Here is a 19,262-nt window from a genome sequence, read left to right as displayed (position 1 = left end):
TCCTTCCCAAGGTTCATTTAATATAGAGAGTCACAACCTAGTAATTTGAGGTAGTTCACTGCATGTGTGAAGGGGATTTGCTGTTTTAAAGTAACAGAATCCCCTGAGAGCTTGTTAAAAATTAGATTCTTGGACTCTGTCTTCTGAGAGTCTGAGTTTCTGGGTCTGAAATGGGACCAGGAATTTAGTTTTAAAAACTCCCTAACTGATCGTTAAACTCACTAAAGTGTGAGAAAGACTGGAATAAGGCTTTAGAATGAAAGACCTTCTATTTTAGCATCCTACAGTGAGGACTTTACTTTTGGACTTCAGAGCCTGTCAAGGGACTTACCGTTCTTGAAAGTCCATTTAAAATCTAAATTTGCAGGAGATTGAGAAAGTTTGCCAGTAAAATTCACTCTGGCTTTCAGATTATTCATGCACTATGGTGTTTTACATATGAAAGAATGGAAGGGCATGGAAATGAGATTAGACTAGGTGATGCTTAACACCCAGTCCAATTCTGGGCCCTGTGAGATTTTTGGCAGAAAAAAGCTGCCCCGCATGTCTTGCTACTAATGTTAAAGTGTTAGCTAGTGGGTTGGAGAAGTAAGGTTTATATGATGTTTCTTTTTCTTATTGAATTAAAAACCAAATGTTCAGCATTTCATGTGGAACACTTAGAACAGACTGGGAGTTCCTATTGTGGTGCAGTGGTTAACGAATCCGACTAGGAACCATGAGTTTGTGGGTTCGATCTCTGGCCTTGCTCAGTGGGTTAAGGATCCGGCATTGCCGTGAGCTGTGTTGTGGAACACAGACGTGGCTTGGATCCCGTGTTGCTGTGGCTCTGGTGTAGGCCAATGGCTATAGCTCCGATTTGACTCCTAGCCTGGGAACCTCCATATGCCACAGGAGCGGCTCAAGAAAAGGCAAAAAGACAAAAAGACAAAAAAAAAAAAAGAAAGAAAGAGCAGACTGTTTGCAATTGTATTCGTTTCCTGGTTGCTCAGAACCCCTCCTCTTTTGTAGAAAGCCCAGGCGCAGCTAAAGCTCCCCATCGTTCCGTCCCTCCAGAGGCTGCTGATTTATCGTTGGGCCCACCAGGCTCTTGTCACACCTTCTGACCATCCTCTCCTGCCACTCATTTGGCAGAAGTTCTTCCTCCTGTATCTTCACCGCCCAGGACCACAATATGGGTATGGTACCCAGTGCAGTATTAAGTTGCTGAGAATTACTCCTCCCTTTGCCCTGCTCTGCTGCTCTGTGTTCCCACACCCTGGCCTGTGAGTTAGAGTCATTCTCTGGCTGGGAGCCTCCATCCTTTCTTGTATCACATCTATTAGGCTAGACCATTCCTGAGGCCAGCTCTCTCTTTACCACCCCTCAAGATCCAGGGTGGTGAAAACCTGGGCCAGGTTTAGCAGAGAACCACTGGAGACGCAGCGAGATAGGAATGGTCCCAAACTGAAGTTGCTTGTGTGGCCATCATAGGGCTTGTTTGGAGGGGCTGTGATATTTAGTGATATCTAGACAAAGGCCAGGCTATGTCTAGGGGTTCTGGTATTTCCACTAGATGTGAAGGGACTCTGGCCAGCTGGAACCTACTGTCACTGTCATCTACTTTGCTGTCTGGCTCCAGCTCCATTTTTGGTTCACCCACGCTCCCTTAGTTTACCCCTTGAAACATACAGAAGTTGATTTTTCATTACTGTTTTCTGCCAGATTGCAGGTTCTTTGAGAACAAAGACTATCTGTAAACTTTTCTGTACCTCTAAGTGATGATAGTATTTTGAATTTGCACAGCATTTCATTCTTCTGAAAACTGCTTTCATATGCACCATCTTGTTGGAGCCTCATGATAACCGCTGAGGTCGAAATAATATGTATTAATTTAATGTGGTATGTACACAGCCATAGAAAATGGACTTGTTAACAGACTGTGATTTTGGGTCACATAGAAGGAGCATCTTGCGATGATCCTGTTGTGATCTGTGCTTGCATTTTTTAAGGTTACCCATAGATGGTTGTATTGGAAGAAGGTTTTTCCAAAGTCCTGCTCATATCAGTTTGTTGAAAGACATGAAGAGGCGCCTGACCGAGGTGGCTGACTTCCACCACGCTGCAAGCAAGGCCCTCCGCGTCCCAGCAGAGGGCAGTGAAGGGCCACCAGTGAGCCAGGCTGGCACCCCTGCTTACCTGACCTCCCCAGAGCTGCACACAGAGCTTGTGAGGTGAGGCATTGGGTGTTTGGCCATTTATATTTGCAGCACAGGTACTGTGCTGGATCCTTGATTTCTGTTACAAACTGATAAATGTTCTTCTCTTAACCTGTTAGATTGAATATGGAAGGTGGTTTTGACTGTAGGGTTGTATTTTATAATGTTTCTCTTTTATGTTGCTTATGAGAAGTGAATTGGATGTACCTCTGTCAAGTGCCTGGAGTCTGAGCAAACACAGTTAAACCAGAGGGCAGGTGTCCTCTTCAGTTTTTTTTTTTTTAATTTAATAACAGAAGCAAACCAAAATGATTGATCATAGCAAGGTAACAACTAGTAAAATTGGGCAAGATAGATCTCTAAAAGAAATAAATGACCCAGGCAGGTTCTTGAGATGGGGTTAATAGACCCTTTAGGGGATTCTAGGGTCTATTATGGATCTGGGGTATGCTGGATTTGAAATCTTCCAAAACTGCTTCTGAAAAAGGGCACAATATTTTCATCCCCCCAAAGGTTAAGAACTCTGAAGTAAGTTTGGGTCCTTTTTTACACTGTTCTTCCACCTTTCAGTTGTAAGCTTGATCTAAACCAGATATTAGTCTTTTTTTTTTAATTTATTTTTTATTGTTATTTCTCCCAACACCCTTTTTTTTCCCCTCCACTATACAGCATGGGGACCCAGATATTAGTCTTATAAATAAGACTTCATAAAAATGGCTCTTAACATTTAACCCTGAATATAAAATGAATACAGAGTGTCTTGGTGAGGAAACCCAGTGTTTCGATCCAGCTTGGAGGCTCCAGACTTGCCTGACCTCAGAGCCCGAGGGCTTCTCTCAGTCTCCAGAATAATTTCTCTCCTTCTCATTACTGGCTTGAAGGAAACCTTATTTTCTGTCTGACTTAACCAGTGGGAAGGCTGTGTCTTAGAACATTTAGATCAGCTAAGAAAGTCTTTGCCGTTCTCTCCTGTCTTCCTTTGGCATGTTGTGAAGTGGCCACGTAACCGAGTCCGATGAGCTCTGACCCAGTCTCTCCCATTTAAGGGCCTCAAAGTCTTGGCCCTGGGTCTCTTCCTATGTCGACTGCTGCTGGGGTAAAGGCGGTATTTTTCCACATTACTGAGTCAAGCCCAGACACACCGCCTCCTGGTCCCCATCCGATAATTTTTGTGCTGTAGACTACTCTGGGACCTGTTGCTGCAAACAGTTGCTTAAAATACCAGTGATCTTAGCTAAATGGACTGTGTTCCTTGTAAAAACAAAACAAAAGCAAAGGAAACATCATTAAATCTTTTTAAAAAAGAAAGAAAGAAAGGAAAATGGAGAATTTCCCTCCCCCCCTTTTTAGCCTAAGCTTTGTTGTGTTCCTTCTTCATGGGGACAGGCTGCATACATGCTGTGGGTTCTGTTTGTGATTCCTTGAGGCAGGACATTGTTTTTGAGCCCAAAGCTGGCAAGTTCTTCAAATGTATACATTTAAAATGGCTTTTTTTTTTTTTTTTTTTTTTGGTCTGTTTAGGGCTGCACCCATGGCATATGGAAGTTCCCAGGCTAAGGGCTGAATTGGAGCTGTTGCCAGTGACCTACGCCACAGCCACAGCAATGCTGGATCCTTAACCCACAGAGTGAGGCCAGGGATCGAACCTGAGTCCTCGTAGATACTAGTCAGGTTTGTTACCACTGAACCACGATGGGAACTTCTAAAATGGCTTTTGATGTTTTCTCTGAAAGAAAATGTGTTTATTTGAATGTTTTTTAAACTTTTCCCAGCAGTTAGGCTCATTGTGATTGGATGGCCCAGGAAAGAAAAGCTCCAGATTCAGATCCTTGGTCTGTGTTAAATTCACTTTCTCCAGTTGTTTTTTCTGCATACTGTCTTTAACCCTACTTTCGTCATAGAGTTCATGGAACCCTTTCTTCACATCTTTTGTTTTAGCAGTTACTGGATTGTGTTTAAATGATTTATGACCTGTCTTTCTCTCCTGCTTGCCCTTCTTGGGAGCACAGTGGTTGTTGGAAACATCTTTCTGTTACGTGCTTCCCAACTTTTAGGCAGTAGTGCCAGTTTTCCTAGAGATATAAGTCACTTCTTGCAGATTTGCCTGCGCATATTTTTATGTTTTATATAATTATGTTTTTTTTTTCTTTCAGGCTCTTCAATGTATATATATTATGGCTAGAAGATGAGAATTTTCAAAAAGGAGATACCTATATCCCTTCTCTGCCGAAGCATTATGATACTCATAGGCTAGCAAAAGTGATGCAGAATCAGCAGGTGAAGCTGTGGCACTGTCTCTTTTAGCATATCTGACAATTTGAATTGGTCACTTTTATAATCTAATGGTGAAACCACTTTTTTTTTTTTTGTCTTTTGTCTTTTGTCTTTTCCGGGCAGCACCCTCGGCATATGGAGGTTCCCAGGCTAGGGGTCCAGTTGGAGTTGTAGCTGCCAGCCTGCGCCACAGCCATAGCAACACCAGATCTGAGGTGTGTCTGTGACATACACCGCATATCATGGCAGCGCCAGATCCTTAACCCACTTAGTGAGGCCAGGGATCAAACCAGCGTCCTCATGGATGCTAGTCAGGTTCGTTAACCACTGAGCCATGATGGGAACTCCTGAAACCAATTACTGATTCGGAAATAGGTCACTTGGATGGTCATTGTTTTGGTGGCTAAGCACCTCAAACAGTTCGGTGCATCCAGGATTCAGGCTTGTGATCTGGATGACTTTGGAGTTTTATGAGTCTAGAATGCCTCATGCCATGATAGGTTTGGAAATAATGATTTAGGACATCATGGGAGTGTGCTAATTGAGAAGCCCAAGATATTTTTAGGTTTATAGATATCCTTAGAACACTCAAAATCAGGGGAAAAAAAAGAAAACCAGGGTCCAGGAAACCATAGTCCATATCTGTTCACCAGCTATTACTGTTTGAAGTAGTTTTTAGTGCTCCTTGATAGTTGATAACTCATTTTCATTAAAGGCAGTCCACCATTCTAATATGTAGTGATCAGAAGAGAGAAGTGCGTAGTTCAGGATATGCAAGACAGCTCACTGGAAAGTGGGAAGAGAATAGTAGAATTTCTGGTTTTTGTCAATCTTATCTATTTAGTTATTTTACCTTTTATAATGAAAAATTCAATCATACAGGAAAGTAGAATAGTGTAATAGACATGCCCTTCTCTCTCTGCCTCTGTGTATCATATGTCTAATTTTGTCTGTAGCCTATCCAGCCTCACCACCATGCTGGAGCTCATCTTAAGAGCACTTGATACATGTTTTAAAAGATGAGGATTAAAAAAAAAAGAGCATTTAAATCTTAAATATAATAACAGTGATTTCTTAGTATCAAATATCTAGATAGTTTTCAAATTTCCAGGTGTCTCAAAGATGTCATAAAAGTTTTATTCTACTTTTACAGTTTGTTTGAATCAGTCTACATTTTGTGATTGGCTGGTAGTTCTTCTTATGAATCTGTTTAAATCTGTAGGTCTTCCCCTTATCCTTTTTTTTTCTTTAATTGCCGTTTATTTGTTGAAGAAACTGAGTAGTTTGTCCATAGAGTTTCCCCACAGGCTGGATTTTGCTGATTTTATCTTTATGGTATAGTTTAATATGTTTTTTCTGTCCCTGGTGTTCCCTATAAATTGATATTGAGACCTAGGGCTTAATATAACCCAGATCCAAGTATTATTTTCTTTCTTTCTTTCTTTCTTTCTTTCTGTCTGTCTGTCTGTCTGTCTGTCTGTCTGTCTTTTAGGGCCGCATCAGCGGCACATGGAAGTTCCCAGGATAGGGGTCCAGCTAGAGCTGTAGCCATTGGCCTGTGCCACAGCCACAGCAACTCGGGACCTGAGCGCCCTCTGGGACCTACACCACAGCTCACAGCAATGCCAGATCCTTAACCCACTGAATGAGATCAGGGATGGAACCCGTGTTCTCATGGATGTGAGTCGAGTTCGTTAACCACTGAGCCATGACAGGAACTCCAAAGTATTATTTTCAATTTACTTTTTTTTTTCTCTCTTTAAAATTCCTACTTTTAAATCTATGTCTTATAATTTATTAGTTTATAATTTGTACATAATTTATAAATATGCATTTAGTGGGGCTATTAGAATTACTTTTTCCGGTGGTACATAATCAAAAGTTCTGAGATTCCTAAGATTCTTAGAGTGCCCATTTTAAATGTCATTCATCATCATGCTTGGAGAACTTGGAGTGGACTACCTGATGTTGAAACTTATGGGTTCATTTTACAGTTAAATACAGTGTTTTGAATGTGAATGCATGATTTATCCCTAAAAGTTAAAGTCCTTGTTCCATCCTAGGATCTGTGGATGGAATATTTGAACATGGAACGTATACATTACGAGTTTCATGAAACCATTGGTCTGTGGACGCAGACCAAGCTTGAGTCCCATTCCACACCCTGCAGTTCGTCAGTGCAGTTGGATTTCACTGATCCTTTGCTGGGTGAGTTGTATGAGAGAGCGTCAGACTCTGAATGAATGAGTAAGTGAATGAATGAGTGAGTGAATGAGTGAATCAGACCCACTGAGGGTTAAGGTTCACACAGTGGGAATTTCTTTTTTAGGAGTTCATTGTTAACTTGTCTCCTACTTAGGGTTAGGTTATACTATGAATGAGAGAAACTCCAAAAACACTAAGGGCTTAAATAAGATAGGTTTTTTTTTCTGCTTCATGTAAAAGAAGTCTGGAGGTAAGTTCAGTGCAGTAACTTCATGACCTGAAAGGCTTCAAGGTCCCTTCCTCCTCCTGTCTTCCTGTCGCACTATTCTCACATCTGGCATCCACTGATGGTTCAAAAGAGCTGCTTAAGCTTAAGCTGTACGTTTACATTTCTTTCAAGAGAAAGGGGGGTCTCCCTCTTTTAAGAAGCTGCTCATAGACTCTCCAGTTATATCTCATAGACCCAAACTGATGTGCATGACTCTACCTACATAGAACCCTGGCTCACTCATATAGTTCACCCAACAAAGGATCCATAGAGTTTCCCCACAGGCTGGATTTTGCCTATTGTATCTTTGTGGTATAGTTTAATATGCTTTCTTGTCCCTTGTATCTCCTATAAATTGGTATTGGGAAAGTGATCAAGTGGTTTGTGGTTCAGTTTCTCCCTGTTGCTTCAAAAAGACATTTCAGTGGACTTATAACATGTAAAGTACAACTTAGAATTTAATTATTTGGGGTTTGCAGTTTGAAAATTCAGAAGCCTTTTTCTTTGATAAACTCTTTTTTTCTCTGTATCTGAAACTCTTACCATATAAATGGATTGTATTTCCAAAGTTCTAAGTTGGTTGTTTCTCACATGTGTTTTTCTAGAGAAACAATTTTATAAATTATGTTAGTTTTCTATGCCAGGCCATGAAAGCTCATTTAACCTGCAAAGTTTATGACATACTTTACAATGAAAAAATAATAGAAAATAATATTTAGGATCCCTTATTAATTTAAATTACTGAATATATTTTTAAAAATGCAGGACATATGTTAAAACTGTACATATAATTGTTGAACAAAATATTAAATGTGTAGTGTAATAAAACAATGAGGTGATTCAGAGAAAGGCAGAAATACAAAAAAAAAACAGGAAGTTGTTCCAGCTCTGCCACTGACCGGTTAGTTAGCTGTGTGATCAGAGAACCTCTCTTGGCTTTTGTTCACTCATATATAAATAAAGGTGCTGGATGGTTTTGTCTAAGTCTCTGAAAGTTTTCCCTGCAACATCTTTCTCCCTCCTTTTTTTTTCTGATTATAAAAATTTTATGAGCTCATTAAAAAAAATAAACAGTATAGAAAGGTACATATGTAGGGGAAGGTATAAAACTTCCCCTCAACCCAACCATATGGATTCTCATTTTCTGTTTCTGAAAGCTTGTTGAATGAGAGGAGGAACTGTGTTTATAGATCTGGAAGCTGTTGAATGTGTCTTTGTTTGTGTTCTCCCATCTATAATGCTTTCACATTGCCTTAACACTACCCTAAAAGGCTGATTGTTCTCTCTGGAGTCAAGCTAGTAATTTAGTAAGCCCTTAGTTTGTTCCAGGCACTGTCCTAGTACTTTATATGCATTGACACAGCCCTCCCAACAACCCTACGAGGCTTGTCCCCATTGAGCAGACAGGGAACCTGAGGTATAAGGTGGGTAGGGATCTTGTCCGAGGCACAAAGCCAGGAAGTGGCAGAGCTATCTGTCATCAGAGATCTTGCTTGTCACTGCTTATCTTGTCTTATTTCTGGTGATCAGTACTGATTGTAGTTCTAAATAAATTTAAGGCCTAGGTTTTAAGTAAGAAGTTTCTTTCAGATGATAGCAGGTTAGATGATGATTATATCAAACAACTGAACTTGAGATTGTGATTGGAAAAATTTCAGCACCCCATGACAGCTTATTGCAAACTTGTGACACTAACTCTTTTTTCTTAAATTTGTTGGCTTCATAATTTTTTTTGTCAGTTGTGGTCCAGAGTTGTGTTTCTAGTTAAATATGCTCTGAATTAAGGTGTTTTTTTTTTGTTTGTTTTGTTTTTTTTTTTGTCTTTGATCGCCCATGTTTTTTCTTATAAGTTAGTTTAGGTTGGAAAGAGAGCCCCCCATTTTCCTTCAGAGTCATGACCTAATATTGCTTGAAAGAAACTTAGTTTTATCTGGTGGTGAACATCCATCTTTGTTACATTCTGTGCATAGAGTGATAGATAGTTCCAGTGGAAAAACCCCAGCTATAAGGGAAGTCCTGAACTTGACCTGTTTGGAATGTCAAATTCCATCTGTTTGTGTTACAAACAATACAAGTTATCTTTTGCCAAGTAAAGTCATGGCTATTAGATTTTCTTTAATTTTTCTTAACAAGAATAGAAAATTGAATGCTTCATCTTGAATGATTTGGAAATTCAGAGTAATCCCTTAAGTACTTTGTTGACTTATTGACTTGAAATTCCCTTGACCTCTCCTGACCTTTGTTATCTTACATGGCAGCATTTTCCTTCATGTTCTTCAGGCCCTACCAGCTGTGTGGTATGTGTATAGTGTGGTGAAGACAAAGGAAGGGAAGATAGGAATTTATTGGACACCTACTGTGTGTTCAGCTCTGTACTAAGTGTAGATATAGAAGCATTTATGAGTCCATCTAGTGCAGAGCTGCATGGTACAGATTTACTTTCATTAACCTTTATTTTTCTTATGTGTTGCCTGATTTCATTTGTGGGAATGAATAAGTGAATGAATGAATGACTGTATGATTACATAAATATAAGTTCTGTAGAAGCTGATGCCCAGGGCTTTATTCATTTTAACTACACGACTCTCAGCCCTCCAGTTCAAACCTTGGCCTAATGTTAAGATTTTTTCACTCAATTTTATTTCCTAATGGCCATTCTTCTTTCTCTTATTCCTGTGAAGTTTATCTGGATGATTGCATTAAATTCTTACTGGTCTACCTGTCCCATTTCCTCAGTCCATTGTCCAGAAGATGGCTACCATCTTTCTGAAGCTTTCTTAGAGTCATTCATTAGATAATCTTTTCTAGTGTGCAGTCGGAACACCTTAGCAGGTCATGCAAAGCTATCTAGGACTGTGAACTGTAGCTCTTTAGCTATCATTAAGGCTTTTTGAGGATAGGAATTCTATTTAATCATACCACAGGCTCCTGAGCTCCCAGTTCCTGGTGGGAATATTATTAGTCCTGTGGGTGATTCTTCAAAACTTGCAGGTAGCAAAAGATAATTTTATTCTATTCATTTTGGCATCTGGTCATTTAAATAACTGTTCTTCAGGTCTTTAGCTTTCTTTATGAATGTAACAGACTAGGTATGTAGTACATTATAACCTAGTGGGAGCCATTATTCTGTAAAATGGCTTTTTTTTTTTTTTTTTCAGCTAAAGAAAGGGTTTTAAGTAACCTGCGGAAGCATGAGGACCCCCAGCCTCCCCTTGTTCTGCACCCATTGAGGCCTCCTGTGCCAGTTATTTCCTCAGCCGTGCTCCTGAGTCAGAAGGACACCACCCAGCTGCTGTGCACAGACTTGAACCTGCTACAGCAGCAGGCCAGGTAAGACCTGAGACCTCCAGGATGTGTATCTGTGCTTGCTGCTTTGACAGCCTGGATGAATAGCAGCCAGAGGGCTACCTCCTCCAGAAGGCTAAGGAGGGTAAGGCTACCTTCTCACCATGAGGGTAATTTGACCAGACTGACTCAGAGGGTTGCCTTTGTTAACCAAGTCATGACAAGTTTTTTATTTTATTTTTGTTTTATTTTACTTTTTGTGTCTTTTTGCCTTTTCTAGGGCCGCTCCCACAGCATATGGAGGTTCCCAGGCCAGGGGTCTAATCAGAGCTGTAGCCACCGGCCTATGCCAGAGCCACAGCAACGCGGGATCCGAGCCACGTCTGTGACCTACACCACAGCTCACGGCAATGCCTGATCCTTAACCCAGGCAAGGCCAGGGATCGAACCAGCAACCTCATGGTTCCTAGTTGGATTCATTAACCACTGCGCCACAACGGGAACTCCATAAGTCTTTTAATTAAACATCGAAATTATGTGGTGCTTTCATGGACTGTATAGACTGTACGTGTTCCTTGTGGTGGCATTTCTGAGTGTTAGCAGTGCAGTGTCAGCTAAATTTTCTCTTATGCTTCTCCTGAGGAAACCTTCTGAGACTGGATGGTGTTAGAAGGGAATAAAAAGAGATATACTCTCTAGGAGTTCCCGTCGTGGCTCAGTGGTTAACGAATCCAACTAGGAACCATGAGGTTGCGGGTTCGATCCCTGGCCTTGCTCAGTGGGTTAAGGATCCGGCGTTGCCATGAGCTGTGGTGTAGGTTGCAGACATGGCTCGGATCCCGTGTTGCTGTGGCTCTGGCATAGGCCCGCAGCTACATCTCTGATTAGACTCCTGGCCTGGGAACCTCCATATGCTTCAGGAGCGGCCCTAGAAAAAGGCAGAAAGACAAAAAAAAAAAAAAAAGAAAAGAAAAAAGAGATATTCTCTCTTTTGTCACTGCTTTGCTCTCTTCTTCTCCAGATTCTTTTAAAAGTTGACATAGATACTTGATTACATTTTGAGAACGTCATTTAGTGCTTTGAGTTCACAGTGGAAACAGAATGATCACCTGTTCAAGGTTTTGGTTCTACCTTTCGATCCTGTGAGGAGTGTGTGTGGAGTACATCTTTTTATTTATAAAGTAAAAGAACTTATCTTTGCAAAACTTTGGAGTCAATCTCTTATTGGCCCTTTTTCCCTATCTGTTTTTGGTCTAATTGTGTTGGTCTAATTGTGTCTGGTTTTGGTCATATGTGTTGCTTGCATATGTATTATAATCTGTGAGCGAGCATAATAATAAATGAATGCACAGTGTTAGAAGAGTGTTGACACTTGTGTAAAACAATTAGCTTTCCTGATCTTCCACATCTCGGTGTTGAGTTGCTGATACCCAAGAAGTCACTGGTACTCATAAATAAGGCACCCCTTTAGGATGATAAAATCAGAATGTTGATATAACATAAATTCCAAATGGAGCTTTGTTTCTGGCTAAGAAGTTCTCCTACTTTTCCTTCTTTTCTTAACTTTCTGGTTAGCTTGACTGTCAGAGAGAGGGTTTGGTTAAGTCTGGGCACGCACCTCTTTGGTCTTTTGTTAACTGTGGAACTCTTGTGTCTTACTGTTCTCTATTGCAGGCTGGGGATAACTGGAAGCCTTTATCACTTATCAAGAAACCACTCCTAAGACTATTTTTTTAAAACCTCCTGATGATGTTTTCCAGAACTGCAGCTCTTCGGGAATCTCAGCAGGTTGCCCTGGATAGTGAGCTATTGGACACAATGCCCAAACAGTATGTTAATCGAGAAGAGCAGACCACTCTGAACTTGGAGTGTAGAGGCAATAGTGGTAAGAAGTGCCAAGGAGCAGCGGTTGTAACAGTGCAGGTAAGATCGTGCAAGTTTCTTTATAATTCATGGAATTTTGTTTGAGTTCCTCATATCGTTCTATCATTGAGAAAGATGGAAAGAAGTATGTAGTACCTCATCCATGTCCCAAAACATTTACCAGTTTGGGGGAGAGTGAAGACACACACAGAGCTAATCACTTATTTCCATAAGTGCTGATGAGTCCTGAAAAACAGATAGATTGAAATTTAAAAGTGGAATCATTGAGATGATTCTTAGAAAGAGGGCCTCAAACTGGCCCTTACAGGGTTTTGGCAACGACAGTTTGGAATCGGTTAGAGGGAATGTGGGGATGAAGTCACCATGGCTTCATCTAAGGGTCAGTGGCTCCATCCGCCTGTTTCAGTTATTTTGAGAAGTGGTGATAGGAAATCACATTGGGAAGGTTGGACTTCACCTGGGAGCTTGAGCTGTATGCTGGAGGTAGTGGGGAGCCCCTGAAGATGAAGGTAGAAGGCACGTGTGGAAAACAGAGTAGTTGGGTGCAGCCTGCTGACAGGCCAAAGTTGGGTCTGTGACATTGTAAGGACTTCGGAATGGAAGTTTAGCCTTAGTCAGCATGTCATGGCACTTACTTTATGCTAAACACTTTACAGAATTTATTTTGTCCTCTCCTATAAAGGTAGACTTGTTTGTTTGTTTTGTCTTTTAGGGCCAAACCTATAGTATATGGAACTTCTCAGGGGTTGCATCAGAGCCGTAGCTGCCAGCCTCAGCCACAGCCATAGCAATGCCAGATCCGAGCCGCCTCTGCAACCTATGCCGCAGCTTTTAGCAATGCCGGATCCTTAAAACTGCTGAGCAAGGCCAGGGATGGAACCCGCATCCTCATGGATACTAGTTGGGTTCTTGACCCACTGAGCCACAATGGGAACTCCATTATTATCTGTATTTTTTAAAATTAATTAATTTTTTCTGCTGTACAGCATGGTATCTGAATTTTTTATTATCTTTATTTTTCTGATTGAGAGAAAGAGGCATAGAAAGGTTAAGTTACATATCCAGAGTATGCTGCTGGTGACTTCAAAACTAGGAGGCCCAGGCAGTCTGGCTGCAGGGTGCATATTCCTTAGTCACCATGCTTACTCTTTCTGCAAGTGATGTTGGCATCTCCTGAGTTAGGAAAGAATGGCTTGGAGGTGGGTGCTACGTGCTGGTTGACTACACTTGCCCCAAAATAGCTTCTCTGTTTTAGTTTTTACAAATTGGGAATTTATTTTACTGACTCTTGGTTGTCTTTTAAAAATTTCCTTTCTTTTGGTGCCAATCCACATTTTAACAGTTCTAATGTATTTTTTTATCAGTCTCCTTAGGAGACTGTTTTTTCTAAAAGGTCTTCTTCAAAATAATTTTTTAATACTCATGTTTTTCCATTATCTTCAAAATTAATTTCTGATTTTTTAAAAAAATTTTTGCTTTTTAAGGCTGCAGCTGTGGCATATGGAAGTTTCCAGGGTAGGGGTCAAATCGGAGCTGCAACTGCCAGCCTATAGCAAAACCGCAGCAACACAGGATCTGAGCCATGTCTGTGACCTACGCCACAGCTCATGGGAACGCCCAAGATGGAGAGTCAGGCATCAGTATCATCTCTTCCACATCACCCTCCCCACTCCCTAGTTGCTTTCCAAGTCATATTGGTTCTGTGTCTGCAATGGCTTTAAATTTCTCTTCCTTTCTCTTCACTGCCATTGCCCTGTGGTTGGCCCACATCACCTCTCCCCTGAACTTACACAGTAGGCTCCCTGTCCATAGTCTTCCTCCCTATCCAGTTAATTTCCCACAATTTGTCTTTTTAAACACAACTCTGATCACACTTCCAGGCCAAAACCCCACATTGGTTCTCTAGTGTCTAATAGTAGGATGTCTCTTGGGACCCACCGTCATCTGTTCTTGATCTCTTTCTGGTGACATCATTTCCCCTCTCTCCCACTCCCTAAACATTCTGTTTTCTAGCACCTTAGACCTTTTCTGTATTCTATGCCTTCATTCTCAGGCATATGCTGTTCTTTGTTCTCCCCAGCTCATTTCTGAGCTCCTGCTGGTCCCTTCATCCCTTGGTTCAGGCAGCATCTTCAGGTCTTTCTTGATTCCTCTAGTCAGGTTGAGATAGCCCCTCCTCTCATTGCAGTTTGTGCATAAATGCTGTCTGTCATAGTCACCTGCTCTCCTTCCTACCAGACTGACCTCTGGGAATAGAGTTCCTGTCCTTCATCTGTATGCCTGTACCACCTAGCATGGCTCTTGACACTTGATAGGTACACTTTAACACCCCTGAATCCGTCCGTGAAAGCCACAAACACACCACTTGTTAGATTGTGTTATAACTTGTTTTTTTTTTATCATTAGTTCTATAGCTGTTAATGGATTTTGAGTCACCTGAGGGCCAGGGTCTTGTCTTCTTCATGTTGACATCATCAGTGCCTTGCATAGTCACTGTCACAGAATGGATGTGTTTGAAGGAATGAACGATGGATATATGCTCTTCATAAGCATATCTGCTTGATTTTCACCACCTTCAGGAACTTTGCAGATATTATTTGGCTATGGAAGACACTAGAAACTAGTGGCACTTTTTTTTTTTTTTTTTTTTTTTTAGGGCCACCAACAGCATGTGGAGGTTCCCAGGCTGGGGGTCTAATCAGAGCCTGTAGCTGCTGGGCTACACCACAGCCACAGCAATGCCAGATCCAGGCTACGTCTGTGACCTACACCACAGCTCACAGCAACGCTGGATCCTTAATCCACTGAACCTGCGTCTTCATGGATGCTGGTCAGATTTGTTTCCGCTGAGCCATGATGGGAACTCCAGCAGTCACTTTTGAGCCTGCTTGTCTTTGGCCAATTTAATGCTTAATTGGCCTTCCTAGTGCTTTCCATACAAAAGCTCAACGTAATCAAACACTGCTGCACCTACCTTTTTACTTTAATACGAACGTCTCCTAGGCATTGATCTTGGAGAGCAGTAAGGATGGTCAGACTTCAGTGCACTACTTCACTTCTCAGCCCTGTTCACAGTATTTCTTATTCCTTGCTTGGGAACTTATATCCCAGGTAGTACGGTACGGGCTTTTCTTATGTTATCTCACTTAAGCTTCACAAAATGAGGATGAAGAAACACATTCAGAGAGGCTCGGAGACTTGCCAAAGTCACACAGCTAGTAAGTGGCTCTGTTGGAATTCAAACCCACATCTATTTAAATTTAAAACTCATGTTTTCCCATTCAGTATTGGGAAGTGGCCAGGCCATTTGCTTCTCCTGTTTCATCTCTGATTTCTGTAGACTAGCTGATCGTGAGAGTCAGATCCGATTTGAATTAACATGTGTACCCTTTTCTTTCTGAGTTACTGTCTAAGATTCATTCTTTTTCAGTGATTAGAGAATTCATGGATTGGATCACTTTAAAAAATCGCCTTTTTGTGAAATGATTTTATATTTGAAGTATGGATTTTAGATTTCAAATTTAAAACATTTTAAGTGTATTTTCAATATACTTTTCAACATCTCATTTGTAAAGATTTCAAATTATGTCATGAAAATGCTTAATGCTTCATAGACTTTTTCTGTGAGAGAAAGCCTTGGAAATTTCCAGCCATTTGCAAATGTTTGAACTATGTATACAAAAGCCAAAGATGTTTTATGGGAAGTGAGACGTGCCTCTTCTGTGGTCGGCTCTCCTAATAAAAGGCTCTAATAATTCAGTGATATTCCCTGAGGAAACGGGCTGATTTATAATGAGGTTCCTCTTGTTGTACTTTGGTATTATGGGGCATGTTTGCTGAACCCAGGATTGATTTATTATCATGTGAAAAATTTGCTCATTCCTAGAAATGAAAGATGGGAAAGACCCACTGAGGGCCTCACATTATTGCAACAACTTGCTGAATCACATGCTTTGTGCAGCCTTTGAATTTCTGGTCTATCTGATGTGACTCAAGCGGAGGGGGCTTCCAACTTGCTGCTTTGTTCTGTTGTCTACAACTTCTTGTAATTATGAGCTGGTAGTCATTCAATCTCTCTCACCTCCGTTCCAGTAAGAAAACCATGGTGGGAACAATGAACAAAAATAAGAAGACTAGGAAATTATATTTTTTGGTGAGAAAGTCTAAACCTCCCTAAACTTGGATTTCTTTTATTCTCCAGTGTTCATAGTTTCTACAACGTGGGATGGCAATTTTAAAATTGGAGGTGCACAGTGGTTTGAGTTTTGTCTCTCTGAATTTCTCAGTCCAGGTGTCTTAGCCACTGTCTTTCCACGTCCCTCCCTTCTTACTGTCTTCCTCCCTTGACTCAGATTCTCTTTTCCTCTCTTCGGCCACTTGCCCTCCAGGTCAGCCAAGGGCTGTGACTCTCAAAGACCCAGTCTGATTGTGGTTGGTGACATATCTGGCCAAAGAGCTGACTATGTGTACTCCTGATGACATTTTGGGCTATTAAACATGGCCTGTTATTTGAAAGACTTGAAATATTATATTTGTATTGATTCATTATGTGGTTTAATGGAAATAATTTACTTTTTTAATCTTTTGTTTCTCCAATAATCAAAATTAAAGTAATTGTTAACATTATATGTTCTTGGATATTCAGTTTTTTTTGCTTTTTGACTCATAATAACAGCTTATTTCTTAGGAGAATTGTAAAGACATTTAACACAACATTGTTTAACAATGTTTTATGGAAGGAAGTTGTTATCATGAATGTAAAAGTAGGGGCTCCATGTACTGTCTCTCAGAGTAGTGCTGCACTGGGCTACTCTGTAAAGCAGATTAAGCAGGACCATTGCCCTTTGGGTGCTTTTGATCTGGAATTTATGAAAACAACCCTGACAAGGACATAAGGGATTTCAGCTGAATAAGTTTTTGAATTAGATCATTACATTATTGATAAATAAAGGGTTCCATAACAACTGCAGTGGTGGCCGAGGCCTGGGTTTGGGCAGGTGCATGTAAGGGAAAATGTAGACCCTACTGCTCACCCATGTGGGCAGTGACCATGTGATTGGGGAAGACGATGTGACTGTGTGAAGAGAATGTAGGATTTAAAATTCCTGCTTTCCTTTTTTTTTTTGATGTTTTTAGGGCTGCACCTACGGCATATGGAGGTTCCCAGGCTAGGGGTCAAAATGGAGCTATAGCTGCTGGCCTACACCACAGCCATAGCAACGCCAGATCCAAACTGCATCTGTGGCATACACCACAGCTCATGGCAATGCCAGATCCCTAACCCACTGAGCGAGCCCAGGGATCAAACCTCATCCTCATGGATACTTGTCAGATTCATTTCCCCTAAGCCATGATGGGAACTCCTAAAATTCCTGCTTTCTAAATGTTCTGGTCTCTTCAGCATTTCAGGCCATGCTTGTATGATAAGTCCAGGGTCCCTAGCCTACTTGAAAGATCTCCCCAAGACAGGGCCCCCTTCTCCCCAGTGTGATTACACTGTACTCTTTGGCCCCTGACCCCCCACTTGATTTGAGTTCCTCTTTGCTGTCCCTCTGTTCTCCTGTTCCCCACAACTTCCGCATTGATTCTGTCTTTGTGTTGCAACCTGGGCCATGGATATTCTCTGCATCTATCCACAGCCAAAAAAGGACATTAAAAATGCACAAAGCAGTTAGCATATAGGTCACCATCAATTAATTAGAGAAAATGGTATTAACAACCCCTCATATGGCAAAGACATAGTCTTAAAAAAGGATAGTTTTTTAAAGTTGAAATAAATTTTTTTTTTTAAGAGCTCAATAAATTCTCCTTATTTTTCACATCTTTACTGAGAACCAGTAAACATTTTAACAAAGACCAGCTTTCTGGAACCACTAAATTAGTCAGATGCTCTTTTCTAGGCATGCATCTGGTTTGAGCACTTCCCATATTTTATCTTATATTTATTTGGTTGTTTGTTTTATAAGTATATCTTTCTTTCCTTTCAAAATAGCAAGTGTTTTATCAACAGATTTACATCATCCTCTTTTTTAAATTTAAAAAATTTTTTTTTTGTATTTGGCACAGATGAGACTGCAGCCCGAGTGTTCTGAGTCAAATTATTTGTGCTTCTGGATTGGGGAGGCTACAGCTCTGGGGGAGGGAGTTCAACAGAGGATGGGCTTGAAGTGCTTCAGGCCTTGGTGGTGGAACACATTCAGTTTACTTTTGATAAGAATTGGAGCATTGAAGCACAAATGGCATAGAACTAGCTCACAAAAGACTGTGAACCAATGGTAAATTAATTCAAGTTCGATTTTTCATGAAAAGCCTGAGATTCTTGAATAGTTTTTTGATGTTTTTCCCCATTCCCTCTCAGGTTCAACCAAGAGTATTTTGGTTTTTTTTTTTTTTTTTTTTTGTCTTTTTAGGGCCGCACCCGTGGCATACGGAGGTTCCCAGGCTAGGGGTCAAATCGGAGCTACAGCTGCTGGCCACAGCCACGCCAGATCCTTAACCCACTGAGTGAGGCCAGGGATCGAACTCACAACCTCATGGTTCCTAGTCGGATTTATTTTTGCTGTACCACGATGGGAACTCCCCTCAACCAAGAGGGGAGTTGTAGTAATTCAAATATCCAGAGTATTTGTTATAAAATATCTGGACTAGAAACCTGTAGGCTCAAGTAAGTCTGTTGACCACTTTAATTTTTGTTAGTTTGAAGGTATGCATAAGAATGAAGCAGTAAGCCAACAGCTTCATGTTTTGCGAAAAGAAGTAAAGCAGTTGCAAGCAGAAGCTGCTAAACCACCATCACTTAATATCGTGGAAGCTGCCGTGCATGCAGAAAACTTGATTACGTAAGTTTCGAGGGTATTATAACATTACAATTAAAAATGCTAGCCTGATATTACTGATAGTAATCACACATGCTACTGCATCCCTCAGATGCTAATTGATTAGTAAAAGTATCAGCAGCCTTTGGGCCAAATCTGATATGCCACCTATTTTTATAAATAAAGTTTTATTGTATCATAGCCATACCTATTTATTTACTTAGTGTGTGTGACTTCTTTGTTACAATGACAAAATTGAGTGGCTGTGATGATTTATGGCCCATAAAGCATAAAATATTTTTTTTATCTGGCCCTTCATAGAATAATTTTGCT

The 19,262-nt window shown here is 40.8% G+C and overlaps 1 protein-coding gene across 4 annotated transcripts in view; it reads left to right on the top strand.

Moving 5' to 3' along the window:
• EPG5 (ectopic P-granules 5 autophagy tethering factor) overlaps nucleotides 1-19,262 on the top strand; it is a 117,567-nt gene that overhangs the window by 60,340 nt on the left and 37,965 nt on the right. For all 4 annotated transcript variants that reach the window (XM_047764107.1, XM_047764098.1, XM_047764089.1 and 1 more), the window contains 7 exons: nucleotides 1,012-1,178; nucleotides 1,992-2,213; nucleotides 4,352-4,475; nucleotides 6,536-6,680; nucleotides 10,104-10,275; nucleotides 11,991-12,153; nucleotides 18,811-18,953. In XM_047764107.1, the coding sequence (XP_047620063.1) occupies nucleotides 1,012-1,178; nucleotides 1,992-2,213; nucleotides 4,352-4,475; nucleotides 6,536-6,680; nucleotides 10,104-10,275; nucleotides 11,991-12,153; nucleotides 18,811-18,953 (1,136 nt within the window). The remainder of the gene's footprint in view (nucleotides 1-1,011; nucleotides 1,179-1,991; nucleotides 2,214-4,351; nucleotides 4,476-6,535; nucleotides 6,681-10,103; nucleotides 10,276-11,990; nucleotides 12,154-18,810; nucleotides 18,954-19,262) is intronic.

This window comes from Phacochoerus africanus, chromosome 2 (genome assembly GCF_016906955.1).
Source record: "Phacochoerus africanus isolate WHEZ1 chromosome 2, ROS_Pafr_v1, whole genome shotgun sequence".
In the NCBI taxonomy this organism is placed as follows: domain Eukaryota; kingdom Metazoa; phylum Chordata; class Mammalia; order Artiodactyla; family Suidae; genus Phacochoerus; species Phacochoerus africanus.
The sequence above is the reverse complement of the archived record's forward strand: the minus strand, read 5'-3'. Positions and strand labels throughout refer to the sequence as shown.